This window comes from Sus scrofa, chromosome 14 (assembly GCF_054392235.1).
Source record: "Sus scrofa isolate SSC_HxYL_T2T_F1_AM1 chromosome 14, Sscrofa_HxYL_maternal_Yorkshire_Landrace_v2.0, whole genome shotgun sequence".
Lineage (NCBI taxonomy): Eukaryota > Metazoa > Chordata > Mammalia > Artiodactyla > Suidae > Sus > Sus scrofa.
In genome coordinates this window covers 67,168,659-67,191,396 of record NC_139396.1, presented here as the reverse complement: position 1 = coordinate 67,191,396, position 22,738 = coordinate 67,168,659, and the positions used below count along the sequence as shown (strand labels likewise).

Sequence of the window (22,738 nt, the reverse complement as noted above, 5' to 3'; positions counted from 1 at the left end):
GTTACTTGTATGTATTGCACAATAATCACCCCAATAAGTCTAGTTAACATTCATCACCGTACATAGTTACAAAATGTTTTTCTTGTGATGAGAACTTTTAAGATCTAGTCTTTTAGCAACTATCAAATACACAGTATGGTCTTATTAACTATTGTCACCATGCTGTACATAACATCCCCATGACTTTTTTTTAAAAAAGCGTCTTAAAAAAAAACAGTTTTGTTTAGATGTAATTAATCTTACAACATGTAGTCTTTTGCAACTATCTTCTTTCACTTAGCACAGTGGTTTTGAGGTTCATCCCTGTTGTACATGTATCAGTTATTTATTCCTTTTTATTGCAGAATAATATTCAATTGAATGGATATACCACATTTTTATCTTTTCATTAATTGATAGACCTGTTTTCCCCCCACCCCCACTACGTTTTTCCCCCCACTATTTTTTTTTTTTTTTTGTCTTTTTTGTTGTTGTTGCTATTTCTTGGGCCGCTCCCGCGGCATATGGAGGTTCCCAGGCTAGGGGTTGAATTGGAGCTGTAGCCACCGGCCTACGCCAGAGCCACAGCAACGCGGGATCCGAGCCGTGTCTGCAACCTACACCACAGCTCAAGGCAACGCCGGATCATTAACCCACTGAGCAAGGGCAGGGACCGAACCCGCAAGCTCATGGTTCCTAGTCGGATTTGTTAACCACTGCGCCATGACGGGAACTCCTCCCCCCACTATTTTTGATTGTAATGAATAATGCTGCCATGAACATTTGTGTACAATTTTTAGTGTGGACAGATATTTTCATTTCTCTTGGCATTTCTCAGTTTTTGAGTTATATGGTGATTCTATTTTAACCTTTTCATCAATTGAAAAACTGTTTCCTAAGGCACTGCATCATTTTGTATTCCTACTGGCAGTGTTTAAGAGTTCTGTAATCTTGCCAGTACTTGTTATGGTTTGTCTTTTAACTTAGCTATCCTAGTTGGTGTTAAATGGTGTCTTATTGCAATTTTGATTTGCATTTCCATGATGACTAATGATGTTGGGCATATTTTTTTGTGTGCCTTTTGGCCATCTGTATGTCTTTGGAGAAATATCTGTTCAAATCCTTTGTCTATTTTGAGGGGTCTGATTTTTCATTGGGTTGTTTGTTCTTCTATTATTGAGCTATTGGATTTTTAAAATATTTTGGACACTAAATCAGATGAATAATTTGCAAATGTTTTCTCCCATTCTGTAGATTGTCTTTTCACTTTTTTGACTCTGTCCTTTGTTGCAAAAAAAGTTTTAATTGTGATGAAGTCCAAATTAGCTGTTTTTTCTTGTGTTGCTCATGCTTTAGGTGTCATATCTAAGAATCCATTGCCAAATTCAAAGACATGAATGCTTTCATGCCCTATGCTTTCTTCAAAAATTTTTATATTTTTAATCCTTATATTTAGGTTGTTGATCCATTTTGAGTTAATTTTGCTTGCAGTGTAAGACAGTGATCCAAATTCATTCTTTTGCTTATGATGATCCAGTTGTCCCAGCATTATATATTGAAAAGACTATTCTTATCCCATTAAATGAAAATCAGCTGACTATATGTTAGATTTTAATTCTGGATTCTCAATTTTATTCTATTTCTATCCGTATGCCAGTACTACAGTATTTGGTTACAGTAGTTTTGTGATAGGTTTTGAAATTAAGTGTAAGTCCTATAACTTTGTTCTTCTTTTTCAAGATTGTTTTGGCTTTTCTGGGTCCTTTACAGATGGATTTTAGGATCAGCTTATCAATTTCTGCCCAAGACTAGCTGGCAAAGATTTTTATAGGGATTGTGTTTAATCTATCCTTTCAGTGATACTTGGTAATTTTCAGACCCAGGTCTTACACTTCTGAAGAATTTTTCAAAGTATTTATTTTACTTTATTTGATGTTGTTGTACATGGAACTATTTTAAACATTTCATTGCACATCATCATTGTTCATTATCACTAGTTTACTGGTACTGTATAGAAGATATATAGTTGAGTTTTGGATATACCTTTTAACTTCATCATTTAGTGGTAATCTGTTCCAGTTTTCTGTTTCAAATCTTTCCTTAAAAATAGTGAGGAAGAATGGTCTTTGAAAGCTGCATCAAGTATGGATGCAGATCTAGGTTTATATCTCTAAGTTTTGGCTCTGCTACTTACTAGTTGATAAATCCTGTTAGACCTCTCAGTGTTCTCGTATGTATAATGGGATAGTAATATCAATCTCAAATTACTGTGAAGTAAAAGAGAATGTAGTTGGATATTTAGAACAATGCCTTGCCTGTGGTACAGGACTGGTATTTGTTGTTTATCTGCTTTTGTTAATTAGCTTTATTTAAAAGCAAGCCAAAAAGCAAACAAAACCACCAAACCAAAAAACAAAAACAACAAAAAGCCCAAACAAAAAACCCAACCAAAACCCCTCCAAAAAAAATCTCACCCAACCCCCCCAGAATAAACAACCCCAAAACCACAGACAAAAAAAAAGAAAGAAAGAAAGAAAGAAAGAAAACCAACAATAAAAAACTAACCCACAAAAACCCACTAAGAAAAAACCACAAGCAAAAACCTCAAACCTCTTCCTGTCCCCATCACTTTTCTGTGATCCAAATCTCTGTGAGTGCTTGAGGAACAGTAAAAGATAAAGTCTCTCACACCACACAGTTGTATTATAAAAGCCTGCTAAATCTGGGCTGCTGTAGATGATATTTGACAATGTATTTGTAAGTAATATTAAAAATAATAAAAGTGTAACTGAAAGCTGTTTGTTTTTACCCCACAGTTCTTATTAATGTGCTATTCTTTTACTACTTATTTCTCCTAAAAGCAGAAGCAATATTTTTTCATTAAATTTGATGGTTACAATTCTTGCTTCTTTTGAATGATTGTTATTTTTTAAAAATCTTAGAGACAAAGCCTGATGTTTGAATTGGAATGTAATGGTACTTTTATTTTGGTCTCTCTCTCTTTTTTTTTTTGCTTTTTTAGGGCCGCACCCATGGCATATGGAAGTTCCCAGGTTAGAGGTTGGATCTGAGCTGTGTCTGTGACCTACACCATAGCTCATGGCAACCCTGGATCCTTAACTCATTGAGCCAGGCCAGGGATTGAACCTGGCCAGGTTTGTTCCCACTGAGGCACAGCAGGAACTCCCTATTTTGGTGTCTCTTTAGTAACTGGAGTAGATTGCTGTTTTGGGCAGGAGGAAACCAGAGACACAATATAGTCCAAATATGATGGCTGAAACATATCATGTTGATTGAGTGTGTATTTACTATGAACCAAAGAAAATAGTTTTTTACACTGTAAATATTATTTTAAAAATAAAAACTTACCCTCAAAAATCACAATTATAATTAAATTTACAACTCAAAAATCTAAAGATTGATAACTCACAGACATTTCTATAAGAAAATTTTAAATCAGGAGTTTACTTTGTGCCTCAGTGGTTAATGAACCCAACTAGAATCCATGAGGATGTGGGTTTGATCCCTGGTCTTGCTAAGTGGGTTAAGGATCGGGTGGTGCAGTGAGCTGTGGTGTAGGTAACAGACAAGGCTCGGATCTGGTGTGGCTCTGGCTGTGGCTGTGGCATAGGCCAGTAGCTGTAGCTCTGATTCAACCCTTAGCCTGGGAACTTTCATATGGAGCAGGTGTGGCCGTAAAAAAGCAAAAAAAAAAAAAAAAAAAAAAAAAAGAAAAAGAAAATTTTAAGTCAATCAATGTTTTTATTAAAACTTATTATTTTAAAAGCTGCATATATACATTGTATAAAATTAGAAAATATAAGACAAGGAAAAATAGCCCCTATAGGAGTTCCCTGGGGGATTTGGTGTTGTCTCAGCTGTGGCTTGGGTTTGATCTCTGGCCTCAGGAACTTGTGCATGCTGTGGGTGCACCCCCAAAAAATAACCCCCATAACATTACCAATACAGTGGTAACTACTATTAATACTTTAATACATATCTGTCTGGAACTTTTTATGTGCATCTTTCTATATAACAGTATTTGCATACATACACTCAAATGTATATAGGTATTTTAACTAAAGTAAGATGAAACAGCACAAAATGTCTTTAATTTTTATTATATTTAAAATCAGCTTTAGGTATAATTTATGTAAAATAAAATGGATTAACTTTGAAGTGTATAGTTTTATGATTTCTGACAAATATATACAGTTGTATAATTACCATCACAGTCAGTAAAAGTAGTAGAAGACTGTTTCTTTTTATTACTGAGTACCAGTCCAAGGTTTGTGTCCTGAAGTTTGCTATCCATGCACCAGTTGGTGAACATTTGGGTTGTTTTCTGGTTTTTAGTGACTGCGAAGAGAGCTACTGTTAACATTCACATACAAGTCTTTATGTGTTTCATAATACAGACACACACACGTATTTTTTGGTAGGTATTTAAGAGTGGGATTGCTGGGTTGCAAGGTGAACATATATAGATACTGTTTTGAAACCTTTTCTTCAGTCATTGATTCCCCCCTACCTGCTTTCCATTGAAGTAAATTTTCCTTGTATTAAATTCTCAGACAATATTCAGAAATTTTCCTATCTATCCCAAGATGTTCTTTAAAGCTTTTCAGTCAAAATCAGTATCTAAACTAGGACCATACCTCAGTTAATGTCACTTTAGTTTCCTTTAATCTAGCATCGTCCCTTTTTTCATGGCACTGACTCATTGAGGAGACCAAACCAGTTGTCCTGTAGTTGTCTTCTGGATTTGTCTGGTAGTTTCCATGTGGTGTCATTTATTTTGTTCCTTTATTTCCTATAAACCAGAAGCTGTATAAAAAGACTTGATGGATCCAAGTTAAATATTTTTGGCTAGATTATATCATTGATAATATCTACTTAATGTTGCAATATAAGGTTCATTTTATCATTAGTATTTTTTTGCTATTGAGAAATGGCATCAGTGATAATATCCTTCTATTTTTTAACTAGAGATCAGAGACTAGTCCCTTTTACTAGAGATCAAAGGTGAATTGGGATATTGAAAAGGCAGTAACAGTAACTAGAGAGTAGAATAATAAAAGGGGGGAAGCATGTGTCATAACATGGTTCTAATTGCCCTTGCTGTGGCCACTGGAATTTGAGCAAAAGAATGAGTACTTTGAGCAAAAGGATGAGTACATTGTACTAAATTTATTATTGAATTTTATCGATCAAAGATAAAATTAACTACAGTGTAAGCAGTTTATTTTATTTTTTGGCTGCACCCATGGCATGTAGAAGTTCCTGGGCTAGGGGTTGAACCACTGCAGTGAAAATGCTGGATCCTTAACCTGGTGTGCCACACACAAACTCCATAAGTAGTTTATTTTCAAGTATTTAAAGTGATTAAACTAAGACTAAATGTAATACCTGACATAAATATTTGTTGAATGAATGATGAAAAATCAGATAATGAATGAAAGTATTAAGCAAAATGAGGCTATATAAAAATAATAGTTAAGATAGTAAAGGAATGATTCTAATTTCATATGCATCCCTGAAATAAAAGGATTTGTAAAGTAAAATCACTGCTTGTATTATTCTTGTTGATTGATGAGGAGAATCAGTGGGTTTTTTTGTTGTTTGTTTGTTTGTTTTTTGGCCTCACCCATGGTGTGCAGAAGTTCCCAGGCCAAGGATTGAACCTGTACCACAGCAGTCACCTGATCCCAGTAGTGACAATGCCGGATCTTTAATTGCTAGGCCACCAGGGAACTCTGGGAATCATTCCTTATGGTGTAAATTAAAAGTTGTTAACTAAAAACAAAGCATAGTTAATGCTATAAGTTGTTTATTGATTCACAGCATTGTAGCATTATGTAGTGGTCAAAAGCATGAGATCTGCACCTTACTGTCCCATCAATAAAGTGATAATGCTAATAATGCTACTGTTGCCTACTTCACAGGGTTGTTGTCAGAATTGAATGAGTTTATATATATATATGTATATAGTACTTAATACAAATCCAAGCATGTAGTAAGTACTAAATAAATGTTACATGTGGTTTTTATTGTCATTGTTATTACTACTGTTGACCTAAACCACATATACTGCCAGATATTTCTTCAGCAAAGACGGGTTTATTTGGGATCTGCAGAGAATTGCAATTTGGGGTCTGCAGTCATGACAAGCACACATGGCAAGGGAAGGAAAACACTTTTCTTTCCTTTTTTTTTTTTTTTTTTGGCTGCCCTGAGGCATATGGAGTTCCTGGGCCAGGGATCAGATCCAAGCCAAAGTTGTGACCTAAGCCACAGATGCAGCAAGGCTGGATCCACTGGACACAGGGATCAAACCTGTGTCCCAGTGCTCCCAAGATGCCACTAATCCTGTTGCACCCCAGCAGAAACTCTGGAAAACACTTTTATAGAAAGGAAAAGGAAGTTGGGAGGACTTTAGTAAACAAAGTCCATGGCTTTTCATTGGGTTAGTCCTTGCCAGGAAGGAAGAGGAGCCTTTCTTCTTCCTGTGGAAGCTCCCTGTTCTGGTCTCCCAACTCAGCATTTAACTGAGTTTAATTACTTTTTAACATTTTCTGTTTTTTTTTTTTAAACTCCCCCTTTTTAATCAAGATCTTTCTCTGAAAGCATCTCTTATCAAGAGTCATGTTTTCTAGGAGTTCCCATTGTAGCTCAGTGGTTAATGAATCCAACTAGGAACCATGAGGTTGCGGGTTCCATCCCTGGCCTCACTTAGTGGGTTAAGGATCCCGCATTGCTATGGCTGTGGTGTAGGCCGGCAGCTGCAGCTCTGATTTGACCCTTAGCCTGGGAACTTCCATATGCTGTGGGTGCAGTGCTAAAAAGCAAAAATAAATAAATAAATAGGAGTTCCTGTCTTAGCTCTGCAGAAACAAACCTGACTAGCATCCATGAGGACACAGGTTCGATCCCTGGCCTCAATCAGTGGGTTAAGGATCTGGCACTGCCGTGAGCTGTGGTGTAGATTGCAGACACAGCTTGGATCCTGTATCGCTGTGGCTCTGGCGTGGGCTACCGGTGGTAGCTCCGATTAGACCCCTAGCCTGGGAACCTCCATATGCCACTAGTGCGGCCCTAGAAAAAGACAAAAAAAAAAAAAAAGAGTCAGGTTTTCTAATTTCAGTGGCTTTTTCTTCTTCAGTGTAAGGAAGGACCTTTCCTGGGTATAATATGTTGGAGGGAAAGTGCACAGAGAGGAAACTTAATGACGTTGCATTTGAATAACAGGAAGGGGTAGGAGGGAGAATTCTCAGGAACGTTTTATCTAAGATCCATATGTACTACTCAAGATCATAGACATTGGAGATCATTTTAAGTGCTATGTCATCATCAAAAGTTTGATGGCAAATTTCCAACAAGCCTGGTCCAGATATCTTGGGAAAGCTGTCTCATCAGATGTCATCTGTTCAATTTCAGGAAATCTTTATTTAAAGGTTATCAGATGATGTACAGGTCCAGTCAGGTTTTGGTGCTTTCTTTAAGTGTGTCATGTGAATCCAAGTGTCTGTTCCTTGGACTTTGTGGAACAAGGGTTGATTAGCAATACAAGGCGCTTTCCAGGGAGGTTGAAGAGAGCTCTTCTGGAGCTGTCTTTTCCAGTAGATGACATCTCCAGGTTTCAAGGTGTGATGCTTAAGTTCTTTGTTTCCTGAGAGTGCATCATGAAAAGATTGCTTTACCAAAGGATTTTTTTTTATTGAAGTGTAGTTGATTTACAATGTTTGGTAGTTTCTGATGTATAAAAAAGTGATTCAGTTATATGTGTCTGGGTGTATGTATGTATGTATATATGACTAAACCACAGGGTTGAGGGTGGTAAGAGCAGTGAAAGCATTGTAAAACCAACCAGAGCGCACAGACTTGTCAAGGTACCTGGCCAGTAAAATAGGTTCCTTGGTCACTTGAAGTTTGAAAGGAGTTCCCCAGGTAGGGATAATTTCTTCCAAAAGGACTTTTTAGTCCCAGAGGAGACAGTAGTCTATCTGCAAGGGAAGGATACAGATCACAATTAAAACATATTTATATCCATGAGATAGAGGAAGTTGTATGAAATCCATTTGCCAGACCTTGAATGGTCTATTAAGCAGTTTAAAATGTCTGGGAGCAGTATGAACAGGCTTCCCTGGGTTGTGTTTCAGATAAATGAGACAAGTGAGGTAGGTGCTTTTTGTGGCCTTGTTAATGTTTCCTCACCAATATTGATTTATGAAGGCTATCATTTTGTCAGTAGACCAGTGGTTTTATCACATGTACTGTGGTGAGAACGGGGAATTTTAGAGTCTCTGGTAGGACTGGGTTGTTATTTGGTCCAAATCAGAGCTTTCTCTTTTTATCAAGTCAACAATTGTTGAATTTCCAATCTTCTTTTTCTTTTCTGAGGGCAATTGTTGGGTTTCTCTAATCTAAGTTATAATTTGGGGAAATATTCCTTTCGACCATGATAGAGATTTGGCTGTTTTTGGGTCCTTTAAAGGCAACGTTCCTTGTGGAAATGTCAGTAAGGTGATTGACCTTAACTTCCAGAGAGTCAGATTGAGAATACCCTGGAATCTTCAATTATAAGCATAGTGTTAGAGTTTTTGACCCTTTACATTCCAAGGGAAGAATATAAATTCATGAATTTAGAATTTAAGAAGACAGAAATGCATTGAATGTCAAGACAACTTGGGCTTTTGTTTATTTTTGGCCATGGCATGCAGAAGTTCAGGCCAGAAATCAAACCCGAGCCATAGCAGTGATAACACCATATCCTTAACCACGAGACCACCAGGGAACTCCACGTGTGGCATATTTCTTTTTTTTCTTTTTTGGCTGCCCTGGAACATATGAAGGTTCTGGGCCAGGAATTAGATCCGAGCCACAGTTGCTACCTACACCACAGCTGCAGTAGCCCAGGATCCTCAACCCAGTGTGCCCGGCTGGGAACCGAACTTGTGTCACAGTGCTCCAGAGACAGCATTGATCCCCTTGTGCCATAGCAGGAACTTTAAGACAATTCATTTTTGGTTTATCAAAATAATAATCTGGAGTTCCTGATGTGGCTCAGTGGTTAACAAATCCGACTGGGAACCATGAGGTTGTGGGTTTGATCCCTGGCTTCACTCAGTGGGTTAAGGATCGGGCATTGCCGTGAGCTGTGGTGTAGGTTGCAGATGTGGCTTGGATCCCGTGTTGCTGTGGCTCTTGTGTAGGCTGGTGGCTACAGCTCCGATTGGACCCCTAGCCGGGGAACCTCCATATGCCACAGGTTCAGCCCTAGAAAAGACAAAAAATAATAATAATAAAAAAAGAAAAGAAAATACCCTGGAATCTTAATGCTAGCTAAAGTAGCAGGTAAAAGTTGTATCCAATAATTCCTGAAAATAGGGGCCACTTTATATTTCATTTCTGATAGAAGTGAGAAAGCCACGATATTTCCACAACATTTCAAAATCTTGAGCTATCTAAAGTATATTTACTATTAATATACATATTGGTAGTTTTGTCCTTGGCTAAAATATGGACATAGCATAAAGTGTTTCACTTTATTGCACTTTGCAATTATTGCGTTTGTTACAAATTGAAGGTTTGTGGCAACTCTGCATCAAGCAAATCTACTGACAGCATTTTTCTAACAGCATTTGCTCACTTTGTATCTCTGTGTTACATTTTTGTAATTCTCACAATATTTCAAAAATTTCCATTATTATTATATTTGTTACAGTGATCTATGATCAGTGATCTTTGATGTTAGTTTTTTTTTTTTTTAGTGTTTATTTTATTTTTGTCTTTTTAGGGTTTCACCCATAGCATATGGAGGTTCCCAGCCTAGGCGTCCAATCGGAGCTGCAGCTGCTGGCCTATGCCATGGCCACAGCAATACCAGATCTGAGCCGCCGCATCTGCAACCTACACCACAGCTCATGGCAACTCTGGATCCGTAACCCACTGAGCAAGGCCAGGGATCAAAGCTGCGTCCTCGTGGATACCAGTCAGATCCATTTCCGCTGATCCACGATGGGAACTCCTGATGTTAGTATTGTAATTGTTTTATTTTTTTGTCTTTTTTGCTATTTCTTTGGGCCGCTTCCGCAGCATATGGAGGTTCCCAGGCTAGGGGTCTAATCGGAGCTGTAGCCACCGGCCTACACCAGAGCCACAGCAACGCAGGATCCGAGCCGCGTCTGCAACCTACACCACAGCTCACAGCAACGCCGGATCGTTAACCCACTGAGCAAGGGCAGGGACCGAACCTGCAAGCTCATGGTTCCTAGTCGGATTTGTTAACCACTGCTCCATGACGGGAACTCCTGTAATTGTTTTAGAGCACCACGAATTGTACCCACATAAGACTCAAACTTAATTGATAAATATGTGTGTTCTGACTGCTGCACTGACTGACCATCCTCCTGTGTCTCTCCATTTCCTTGGGCCTCCCTGTTTCCTGGGACACAGCAGGATTTGGCCAGTGAATAACCCTACAATTGCCTCTGTGTGGTCAAATGAAAGGAAGATTGCAGATCTTTCATTTTAAATCAAAAACTGGAAGTGATTAAGCTTAGTGAGGAAGGCAAGTCAAAAGCTGAGATGGACTGAAAACTAGGCTTCTTGTGCCAGTTACCCAAGTTGTGAATGCAAAGAAAAGTTCTTGAAAGAACTTAGAAGTGCTACTCAAAAAAAAAAAAAAAAAAAAAAAAGTGCTACTCCAGTGAACCCAAAGATGATAAGAAAGAAAAGCAGCCTTATTGCTGATGTGGAGATAGTTTTAATGGTCTGGATAGAAGATCAAACCAGAGGCAACATTCTGTTAAGCCAAAGCCTCATCCAGAGCAAAGCCCTAACTCTCTTCACTTCTGTGAAGGCTGAGAGAGGTGAGGAAGCTGCAGAAGGTATGTTTATTTATTTATTTATTTTTTGGTCTTTTTGTCTTTGTTGTTGTTGTTGTTGCTATTTCTTGGGCCGCTCCCGCGGCATATGGAGGTTCCCAGGCTAGGGGTCTAATAGGAGCTGTAGCCTCCAGCCTACGCCAGAGCCACAGCAACGCGGGATCCGAGCCGTGTCTGCAACCTACACCATAGCTCACGGCAACGCCGGATCGTTAACCCACTGAGCAAGGGCAGGGACCGAACCCGCAACCTCATGGTTCCTAGTCGGATTCGTTAACCACTGCGCCACGACGGGAACTCCCAGAAGGTATGTTTAAAAGGTTGGTTCATGAGATTTAAGAAAGAAGCCATCTCCATAACATAAAAGTGCAAGTTGAAGCAGCAAGTGATGTAGAAACTACAGCAGGTTATCCAGAAGATCTAGCTAAAATAATTAATGAAGGTGGCCATACTAAACAACAGATTTTCAATGTAGATGAACCAGCCTTCTATAGGAAGATGCCATCTAGGACATTTCATAGGTAGAGAGGAAAATTCAATGCCTGACTTCAAAGCTTCAAAGGATAAGCTGACTCTTACTAGAGGCTAATGCAGATGGTAATTTTAAGTTGAAGCCAATGCTATTTACATTCAAGAAATCCTAGGGTCCTTAGGAATTATGTTAAATCTACTCTTCCTGGATGACAGCACATCAGTTGACAACATGGTTTACTGAATATTTTAAGCCCACTGTTGAGACCTCCTGCACAGAGAAAAAGATCCCTTTCAGAATGGTACTGTTCTTTGATGATGCACCTGTCACCCAAGAGCTCTGATGGAGATGTACAAGATAATATTGTTTTCATGCCTGCTAATACAACATCATTTTGCAGCCCATAGATTAAGGAGTAATTTCGATTTTCTGGTCTTATAATTTAAGAAATACATTTTGTAAGGCTATAGCCACCATAAATAGTGGTTCTAATGATAGATCTAGGCAAAATAAACTGAAAACATTCTGGAAAGGATTCACCCTTCTAGATACCATTATGAACATTCATGATTCATGGGATAAGTTCAAAATATCAACATTAAGGGGAGTTAGGAAGAAGTTGATTTCAACCCTCATGGATGACTTTGAGGGGTTTAAGACTTCAGTGGAAAAAGTAACTGCAGATATTGTGGAAATAGCAAGAGAAACAGGATTAGAAGTGGAGCCTGGGAGCTGGGAGTTTCCTGATGGCCTAGTAAGTTAAGGATCTGGCATTGTCACTGCCATGGCACAAGTTCTATCCCTGGCCTGGGAACTTCCACATGCCATGAGTGTGGCCAAAAATAAGTAGATAAAAGTGACGCCTGAAGCTCTGACTGGATTGCTGCAATCTATGACAATTTTAGGAGTTCTCCTGTGGTATAGTGGGTTAAGGATCCAGTGAGTTTCATCTCTGGCCTGGGAACTTATACATGGTGCAGGTGCGGCCAAAAAGCTCAGTGGGTTAAGAACCTGATATAGTCTCCGTGGGGATGTGGGTTCCATCCCTGCCCTTGCTCAGTGGGTTAAGGACCTGGTGTTGCCATGAGCTATGGTGTAGGCTGAAGATGTGGTTTCGATCCTGCATTGCTCTGGCTGTGGTATAGGCTGCCATCTGTAGCTCCGATTCAACCGCTAGCCTGGGAACTTCCATATGCCGTGGGTGTGGCCCTAAAAAGCAAAAACAACCCAACAACATTGTATTGCCAAGTTTATCAGTTGCAGGTAAGGTAGGGAAGGACTAGGGAAATTATATTCCTTTTAAAAAACTATACACAAAATTTGCTGTTTAGCCTCCTAAGGACCACGTTGTAACAAGCTGAGTAGACACAGGCATATTTTGACAAATTACCTGCTTCTGTGGACACTTATTAGAGTGCATTTTTCTTCTTTTTTTTTTTTAGGGCCACTCCCAAGGCATGTGGAGATTCCCAGGCTAGGGGTCTAATGGGAGCTACAGTTGCAGGCCTGTACCACAGCCACACCAGATCTGAGCCATGTCTGAGGCCTACACCATAGCTCATGGCAATGCCGGATTCTTAACCCCCTGAGCGAGGCCAGGGATCGGACCCGCAACCTCATGATTCCTGGTCGGATTTATTTCTGCTGCGCCATGATGGAAACTCCTAGAATGCATTTTTCTTTTAAATTATTGGGCACTTGGTGGTGATGATGGTGTTGGAGTTCTCTTCTAGAATTTATAGTCTTCCTGCACTGGCACTAACTTTTCCATGGTGTTTTTATTTGCTTTCAGAGGCCTTACTTAATAGTTTACATCACTGTTTCAAGCATTTCTGGCTGGTTAGGTACTCTACCAAAAAGGTACTCTGAACTTACACTGTACAGTATCTTTTCTCAGATTGACAGTATGCAAAATAAAAGCTCTTAGAGGTCTTCCACCAAAGAAGAAACACTCTTTGTTAATCCCCGTCTCCCGAGGACTTAGGGGTTCCTTGGACCATGTTTTAGAAATATTACTTTGTATTTCTGTATATGAGGTAATAGAAGGCAGACTCTTTCTCTTCTTAATTTGATTCTTATCTATTTTGGCATTGAACCAAAGTACATTGAGAAGCAGGAAATGCTGTAATAGTAGGACCACGTCTTTTTCACTTTTAGGCTGCATATGAACCTAACCATTTTACTTTTTTTTTTCTTTTTTTTTTTTTTTGTCTTTTGTTGTTGCTATTTCTTGGGCCACTCCCGTGGCATATGGAGGTTCCCAGGCTAGGGGTCGAATCGGAGCTGTAGCCACCGGCCTACACCAGAGCCACAGCAACGCGGGATCCGAGCCGCGTCTGCAACCTACACCACAGCTCACGGCAACGCCGGATCGTTAACCCACTGAGCAAGGGCAGGGACTGAACCCGCAAGCTCATGGTTCCTAGTCGGATTCGTTAACCACTGCGCCACGACGGGAACTCCACCATTTTACTTTTAAAGGCTATTATTGCTATTTTTATGTTGACACCTCAATCCTCAAATGTAGAATTTGTTTCTTTGTTTTTATTTTTCTTTTTATGGCTGCACCTGCAGCATATGGAAGTCCTGGGCTGGAGGTTGAATTGGAGCTGCAGCTGCCAGCTTACACCACCCACATCTGGATCCGAGTCACATCTGAGACTATGCTGTAGCTTGTGGCAACATCGGATGCTTAACCCACTGAGTGAGGCCAGGGAAAACGTCAGGTTCTTGACCTGCTGAGCCTCATGGCAACTCCTAGAATTTGTTTCTAGTACTTTGGGTAGTAGTCGCCTTAAGTAAGGTCATGTTGACTATATTTTCCAAAATGAAATCAGTCTTATACTTTGTTAATGTCTTAGACATTAGTTTGATGATGTGGATAATTAAAATCAAGGTGGTTCAGAAAAATCCTGGTTGTTTGATAAATATTACATAGTCCATTGACTTTCAAGAAATGTTTCATGATCATAATTGGAAAAAAAAACCCTTACTGGAATACATTACTGACCACCACTTCCAATATGAGGAAGTTGAAGGTTATTTGGGCATTGATATTTGAAACTTCTGGTTTTGTTTTTTTTTTTTTTTTTTTTGCTTTTTGTGGCCACACCCCTGGCATATGAAAGTTCCCAGGGTAGGGGTCAAATCAGAGCTGCAGCTGCTGGCCTACACTACAGCCACAGCAATGCAGGACCTGAGCCTTGTCTGCAACCTACATCACAGCTTATCGCAACGCTGGATCCTTAACCTACTGAGTGAGGCCAGGGATTGAACCCATGTCCTCATGGATACTAGTCGGGTTCGTTAACTGCTGAGCCATGATGGGAAGTCCCGAAATTTCTGGGATTAAAAAAAATTTTATTTATTTATTTATTTATTTAATTTTGCTATTTTAGGGCCACACCCACGGCATATGGAGGTTCCCAGGCTAGGGACTGATTCGGAGCTACAGCTGCCAGCCTATGCCACAGCCACAACAACTTGGGATCCAACCTGTGTCTGTAACCTACACCACAGCGCATGGCAACGCCGGATCCTTAACCCACTGAACAAGGCCAGGGATTGAACCTGCGACCTTATGGTTCCTAGTCGGATTCATTAACCACTGCGCCACAGTGGGAACTCCTTTTTTTTTTTTTTTTTTTTAGTTTAAAACTTATATATGTTCATTGCCTAACATTTGGTAACAGAAAATTTTAAGAAAATGACTCATAATCTTATTTATTTATTTATTTTTGTCTTTCTAAGGCCACACCCGCAGCATATGGAAGTTCCCAGGCCAGGGGTCGAATCAGAGATGTAGCTGCCAGCCTATATCCACAGCCACAGCAACGCAGAATCTGAGCCGCACCTGCAACCTACACCACAGCTCATGGCAATGCCAGATCAGTTAACCCACTGACTGAAGCCAGGGTTGGAATTCTCATGGATACTAGTCAGGTTCATTACTGTTGAGCCACAATGAGAACTCCACATAATTGTATTTTTTTTTTAGGGCCACACCCTTGCCATATGGAGGTTCCCAGGCTAGGGGTCGAATTGGAGCTATAGCCGCTGGCCTATGCCATAGCCACAGCAATGCCAGATCCAGCTGCATCTGTGACCTACACTGAAGCTCATGGCAATACCAAATCGGTAACACACTGAGTGAGGCCAGGGATTGAACTTGTGTCCTCATGGATGCTAGTCAGATTCGTTTCTTTTGAGCCATGACGGGAACTCCCCACTCATAATCTTATATCCAAAGATAACTTAGCATAGTCAAATTTTTTTTTTTTGTCTTTTTGCTATTTCTTTGGGCTGCTCCCACGGCATATGGAGGTTCCCAGGCTAGGGGTCTCATTGGAGCCATAGCCACTGGCCTACGCCAGAGCCACAGCAACGCGGGATCCGAGCTGCGTCTGCAACCTACACCACAGCTCACGGCAACGCCAGATCCTTAACCCACTGAGCAGGGGCAGGGACCGAACCCGCAACCTCATGGTTCCTAGTCGGATTCGTTAACCACTGTGCCATGACGGGAACTCCATGCATAGTCAATTTTTAATCTTGTTCCTTTCAGTAATTTCTTAACTTTCTTAACATAGTTGAGATCATTTTGTCTACATAGGTTTGTATTTTGGTGTTTTTTATTAGTCTAACCTTAAATTGCCAAGGAAAAGCCTGAGTGCTTTTTTTTTGCATTTATTTGTTCATTCTCTCAATCAAAAAATATGTAATATATAAATATATTTGTTTGTAACTATGTATATATCAACAGACACATACATAAATATGTATTTCACCTACTATGTTGGCTGCTTCTTGGAAAGTTTATTGTCTTTCAGGGCACAAAAGTTAACTATAATATAAAGCAGACCCTGAAGAATGTCCTTGTTCAGGGACATTCAGACAAGGAACCTCTCTAGATTATCTGAACTTTGTCTCACAAAGTTTCTTTGTTTGTAGATTCCTCTCTTTGGTGCTAAGACTGTTGGCCAGAGAAGTCCTGATGGACCAATGCTGAGCAAAGCTGAATTTGTTGAGAAAGTTCGTCAGAGTAATCAGGCCTGTCATGATGGAGATTTCCACACAGCTATTGTTCTGTACAATGAAGCCCTGGCTGTTGACCCTCAGAACTGCATCTTATACAGCAATAGATCTGCAGCCTATATGAAAATCCAGCAGTATGACAAGGCACTGGATGATGCAATCAAAGCTCGACTTCTCAATCCCAAATGGCCAAAGGTAGAAATTTCATTTACTTTCACAGAATCTTTTGTGCTGATTTCTTGTTTTAATATAACACTTTGTTGACTCAGTACAGTTATTAATATTTTAATAGTTTGTACTTCAGCAAGATGTGGAGTGGCTTCATTGAACTGATACACTAGTGAATGGTTTTCTTTTTTTATGCTTTGGAAGTATGCTTTCTATGTCTAAGTTCAATTTTTTTCTCTGTTTGAAATTTGAATTTTTTCACTCAGATTCTTTATAGGATGTGTTCTATTTGTTTATATAGGTTTTGGACATCTCTTTTTTGCACAAATGTTTTAGGTGGAGTAAGATAATCATGTTTCTTTCCTTCAACTGAAAATAATTTTATTCTCTCTCAGTGACTGCTTGTTTTTAGAATGATATTTAATCAAAGAAATTTTTTCCTGATCAATCATTGTAATTATCTATATTCCCTTGAATAGTTTAAGGCTTAAATTGTTATCTTTGATTTGTCTATACTTTATTGTCAGTGTGCCTCTTCACCATCTAGCCCCTAGTTTATTTTAGAAATGATTTCTTTTTCTTTTTTTTTTTTTTGTCTTTTTGCCTTTTCTAGGGCCACTTCCCACGGCATTATGGAGGTTCCCAGGCTAGGGGTCTCATCGGAGCTGTAGCTGCTGGCCTACGCCAGAGCCACGGCAACATGGGATCCAAGCCGTGTCTGTGACCTACACCACAGCTCAGGGCAATGCCAGATCCTTAACCCACTGAGCAAGGCCAGGGATCGAACCCTCAACCTCATGGTTCCTAGCCGGATTCGTTAACCACTGCGCCATGATGGGAACTCCTAGAAATGATTTCTTGAGATGTGACTGAAGTATTCGATATCTTTTTTATTGAACTACAAAACCACTTGATCCTCTTCGTGGCTTTCTGTTGGGTTAACAAAAGTTAGAGGATAATTCCTAGAAATTGAAAAATGATTATTACTGATTATCAATAATATGTCATATTCATGTTATTTCCCATTTTAATTCTTGTAAATATTTTTGGCCTCATTCAGTGGAATTTCAGTATTGCTGCTACCTTATGAATTATTTAGTATTCTGTAATTCCCCAAAGGATTTCTTTTTATAACTATAATCATTGTAAATGATATGTCATCATTTGGGAGTTAGAATGCTGTTTTCAAAGGATAGACTTAGGTTCAAATTCCTTCTCTTCTATTAATGAGAAGATGACTTTGGGTAAATCTCTTAACCTCTCTGGGGTTAAAATAAATGGGATAATACTTATAAAGCCATTTAAGAGTTATATATAATTTGTTACTTGTACATACTAGGTAGGTATCTGGTATATAATAGTTATGATTGTGACTTTTTTTTAATTTTTTGTCTTTTGTCTTTTTAGGGCCACACCCATGGCATATGGAGGTTCCCAGGCTAGGGGTCTAATTGGAGCTGTAGCTGCTGGTCTACGCCAGAACCACAGCAACACGGGATCTGAGCTGCATCTGCGACCTACACCACAGCTTACAGCGACGCCGGATCCTTTACCCACTGAGCAAGGCCAAGGATCGAACCCGTAACCTCATGGTTCCTAGTCAGAATCGTTTTCACTGCACCACAGAGGGAACTCCTGATTGTGACATTTTTTACCAAATGTTCAAATTAGTAAATTATTGTAGCAAGTCTTGGTCTGTATCTTTCTTCCTTCCTTCCCTCTCTCCCTCCCTTCCTTCCTTCCTCTCTTTTTTCTTTTTCTTTCTTTCTTTCTCTCTCTCTTTTTTGTCTGTGATTGATAGTGACCCTGATATAGAGAGCTTAAATTTCAAATTAAGTGCATCCATTCTTTCCTTTTTTGAATCCATTTATCTTGTGTCCTTCTTATATTTGTGAATAGCTTTAAACTTTTATCTTTTTCCTTTTTCTATGTCATTTCCACTTTATCTTGTCTACCTCTTGTGATTTTTTAAATTTTCTTGCCACTCCTGCAGCATAAGGAAGTTCCTGGGCCAAGGGTTGAATTGGAGCTGTGGCGTGGCCTACACCACAGCCGCAGCAACACTAGATCCTTAACCCACTGAGTGAGATCAGGGATTGAATCTGCATCCTCACAGAGACAATGTTGGGTCCTTAACCTGCTGGGCTGCAATGGGAACGACTCAGTAAAAGTTATTTTTTTTAATGTAAAGATCCAAGGGCTCCAGAGGTTGAATGGAGTTTTTAATTTGTTTATTTTGTTTGAATGAAAGAATGATCTTGGTGTGATATGGACTATAAAAGAAGTATGAACAAAAGGACTATGAGAGCCTCCCCCACCCCATGAAAGAATAAGCCCAGTTCCATTATGATACCTTGTCTCCAACTACCTCTTAGCTGTTTTTCTTTGTCCTGTTTAATAAATATTTGTCTTACTCAAAGTTATAAGACTTTTCTTACCTTTCTTCTAGAATATTTATAGTTTTTACCTTTGAGTCTATGACTCATTTTGAGTTAATTTGGCGGTATTGTATGAGATAAGGGTCAAAGTTTATTTATTTATTTTCCATATAGATAACCATGTTTGAGCAACATTTGTTGAAAAGACTATTCTTTCCCTGTTGAATTATCCTTGGCACCTTTGTCACAAACAATTCGACCATAAAAGTAGGGGGTACTACAGGACTCTCTATTTTGTTCCATTGATTTATTATCTATTCTTATATCTGTCCATATCAAAAATATACTTTTTGCTTACTGCTTACTGTTTTATAAATCTCCACTTCAGGGATTGTGAATCTTCTAACTTTATTCTTCTTTTTATAGATTGTTTTTACTATTCTCTGTTTTTGCATATATATATATATTTTTTTTTTTTAATTAAAAATTTTTTTTCTTTTTTTTGTCTATTTCTATTTAGGGCTTCATCTGTGGCATATGGAAGTTCCCAGGCTAGGGGGTGGAATCTGAGCAGTAGCTGCCAGCCTATGCCACAGACACAGTAACACCAGATCCAAGCTGTTTTCAGTGTTCAGATCCTGAAAATCTTTTATTAAATTTATTCCTAAGTGTTTTTTGATGTTATTATAAATGGATTAAAAAATTTCCATTTTCTGATTTTTAATTGCTAGTCTGTAGAAAAAAACGTATTTTTGTACTCAGTGTCATGTGACCCTGTTGAATTTTCTTTTAAGTTCTAGTAGCATTTTTTTGAAGATTCCTTAGGATTTTTTCTGTATATGATCATGTTGTCTGCAGGTAATGACGATTTTACTTTTTCCTTTTTTTTTTTCTTTGTGTATGCCTTTTATTTCTTTTCCTTGTTCCATTGTACTCATTAGGGTATCCAGTACAATTATGAATAGAAATGGCGAGAGCTAACTTCCTTTATTCATTCCTGACCTTAGTGTAAAATTAGTGAGCTTTTTGTTGTTGATGATAATGCCCTTAATCAGATGGAGGATATTCCCTCTAATTCCTATTATGATTGAGTGATTGAATTTTGTAAATTTTTCCTTTATCTATTGAAATTATATATATTTTTTCTCATTTAATGTGTTAATGGAAATTAAATTGATTTTCTTTTGGATTGTTAAGTCAACTTTGCATTCATGGGATAAATACTACTTTGTCATTATGTGTTATCCTTTTTATGTTCTGTTTGATATGGTTTGCTATAGTTTTCTTAAGAATTTTTACATCTGTGTTTATGAGGGATATTGATCTCTGTTTTGTTTCCTCATGATGTCTTTGCTGGTTTTTTTTTTTTTTTTTTTTTTTTTTGTCTTTTGTCTTTTTGTCTTTTTGTTGTTGTTGTTGTTGCTATTTCTTGGGCCGCTCCCGCGGCATATGGAGGTTCCCAGGCTAGGGGTTGAATCGGAGCTGTAGCCACCGGCCTACACCAGAGCCACAGCAACGCGGGATCCGAGCTGCGTCTGCAACCTACACCACAGCTCAGGGCAACGCCGGATCGTTAACCCACTGAGCAAGGGCAGGGACCGAACCCGCAAGCTCATGGTTCCTAGTCGGATTCGTTAACCACTGCGCCATGACGGGAACTCCTCTTTGCTGGTTTTGATATCAGAGCGATATTGGCCTCATACAATGAGTTGTGAAGTATTCCCTTTTCTTGTATTTTCTGAAAAAATTTATGTAGGATTGCCATTGTTTTGTCTTTAAGTATTTGATAGACTTGACTAGTCAAGTCATCTTTACTGGATTTTTTTTTATTACTCAAATGAATTTATCACATCTGTAGTTGTATAATGATCATAACAATCTGATTTCACAGGATTTCCATCCCAAAGCCCAAGCACATCCCCCCACCCCCAAACTGTCTCCTCCGGAGACCATAAGGTTTTCAATGTCTGTGAGTCAGCATCTGTTCTGCAAAGAAGTTCAGTCTGTCCTTTTTTCTTTCTTTCTTTTTTTTTTTTTTTGTCCTTTTTTCAGATTCCACATGTCAGTGAAAGCATTTGATGTTGGTGTCTCATTGTATGGCTGACTTCACTTAGCATGGTAGTTTCTTGGTCCATTGATGTTGCTAAAAACGCCGGTATTTCGTTCTTTTTAATGGCTGAGTCATATTCCATTGTGTATACATACCACTTCTTCTTGATCTACTCCTCTGTCGATGGACATTTAGGTTGTTTCTATGTCTTGGCTATTGTAAATAGTGCTGCAAGGAACATTGGAGTACATGTGTCTTTGTGAGTCATGGTATTCTCTGGATAGATGCCAAGGAGTGGGATTGCTAGGTCAAATGGTAGTTCTATTTTTAGTTTTCTGAAGAATCTCCATACTGCTTTCCACAGTGGTTGCACCAATTTACAATCCCACCAACAGTGTACTAGTGTTGCTTTTTCTCCACACCCTCTCCAGCACTTATTGTTTGTAGACTTTTTGATGATGGCCATTCTGGCTGGTGTAAGGTGGTACCTCAGAGTGGTTTTGATGTGCATTTCTCTAATGATGAGTGATGCTGAACATCTTTTCATGTGTTTCTCGGCCATCTGTATGTCTTCTTTGGAGAACTGTCTGTTTAGATCTTCTGCCCATTTTTTGATGGGTTTGTCTGTTTTGTTGGTATGGAGCTGCAGAAGGTGTTTATAAATTTTGGAGATTAATCCCTTGTCAGTTGATTCACTTGCAAAGATGTTCTCCCATTCTGTGGGTTGTCTTTTTGTTTTGTTTAGGGTTTCCTTTGCTGTGCAGAAACTTTTAAGTTTAATTAAGTCCCATTTGTTTATTTTTGTTTTTATTGTCAATACTCTCAGAGGTGGATCTGAGAAGATGTTGCTGTTGTTTATGTCAAAGAGTGTTTGGCCTATGTTTTCCTCTAAGAGTTTGATAGTGTCTGGTCTTATACCTAGGTCTTTAATCCATTTGGAGTTTATTTTTGCGTATGGTGTTAGGGAGTGTTCTAATTTCATTCTTTTCCATGTGGCTTTCCAGTTTTCCCAGCACCACTTATTGAACAAACTGGACTTTCTCCATTGTATCTTCTTACCTCCTTTGTCATAGATTAGTTGGCTATAGGTGCGTGGGTTTAATTCTGGGCTTTCTATCCTGTTCCACTGATCTATTTTTCTGGCTTTGTGCCAGTACCATGTGGTTTTGATGACTGTTGCTTTGTAGTATAGTCTGAAGTCCAGGAGCGTGATTCCTCCAGCTCCAATTTTCTTTTTCAGGATGTCTTTGGCTATTCTGGGTCTTTTGTGCTTCCAAACAAACTTTAAAATATTTTGCTCAAGTTCTGTGAAAAATGTCCATGGTAATTTGATAGGGATTGCATTGAATCTGTAGATTGCCTTAGGTAGTATAGTCATTTTGATAATATTAACTCTTCCAATCCACAAGCATGGTATATCTTTCCATCTGTTGTGTCATCTTTGATTTCTTTCATCAGTGTCTTATAGTTTTCAGAGTACAGGTCTTTTGTCTCTTTAGGTATGTTTACGCCTAAGTATTTTATTCTTTTGGATGCGATGGTAAACGGGATTGCTTCCCTAATTTCTTTTTTTGCTCTTTCATTGTTAGTGTATAGAAATGCCATCGATTTCTGTGTATTAATTTTGTATCCTGCAACTTTGCCAAATTCGTGGATGAGCTCTAACAGTTTTCTGGTAGAGTCTTTAGGATTCTCTAGGTATAGTATCATGTCATCTGCAAATAGGGATAGTTTTACTTCTTCCTTTCCAATTTAGATTCCTTTTATTTCT

The 22,738-nt window shown here is 38.8% G+C and overlaps 1 protein-coding gene across 7 annotated transcripts in view; it reads left to right on the top strand.

Annotated features, from left to right (window-relative positions):
* The window catches only part of TTC28 (tetratricopeptide repeat domain 28), a 609,616-nt gene that overhangs the window by 2,826 nt on the left and 584,052 nt on the right, over nt 1-22,738 (top strand). For 5 of the 7 annotated variants that reach the window (XM_084993547.1, XM_021074051.2, XM_084993545.1 and 2 more), the window contains exon 2: nt 16,288-16,566. In XM_084993547.1, coding sequence (XP_084849673.1) covers nt 16,288-16,566 — 279 coding nt within the window. Of the gene's footprint in view, nt 1-9,775; nt 10,012-16,287; nt 16,567-22,738 lie in introns of all 7 variants that reach the window. The other 2 variants (XM_084993549.1, XM_084993548.1) reach the window with 1 other exon arrangement.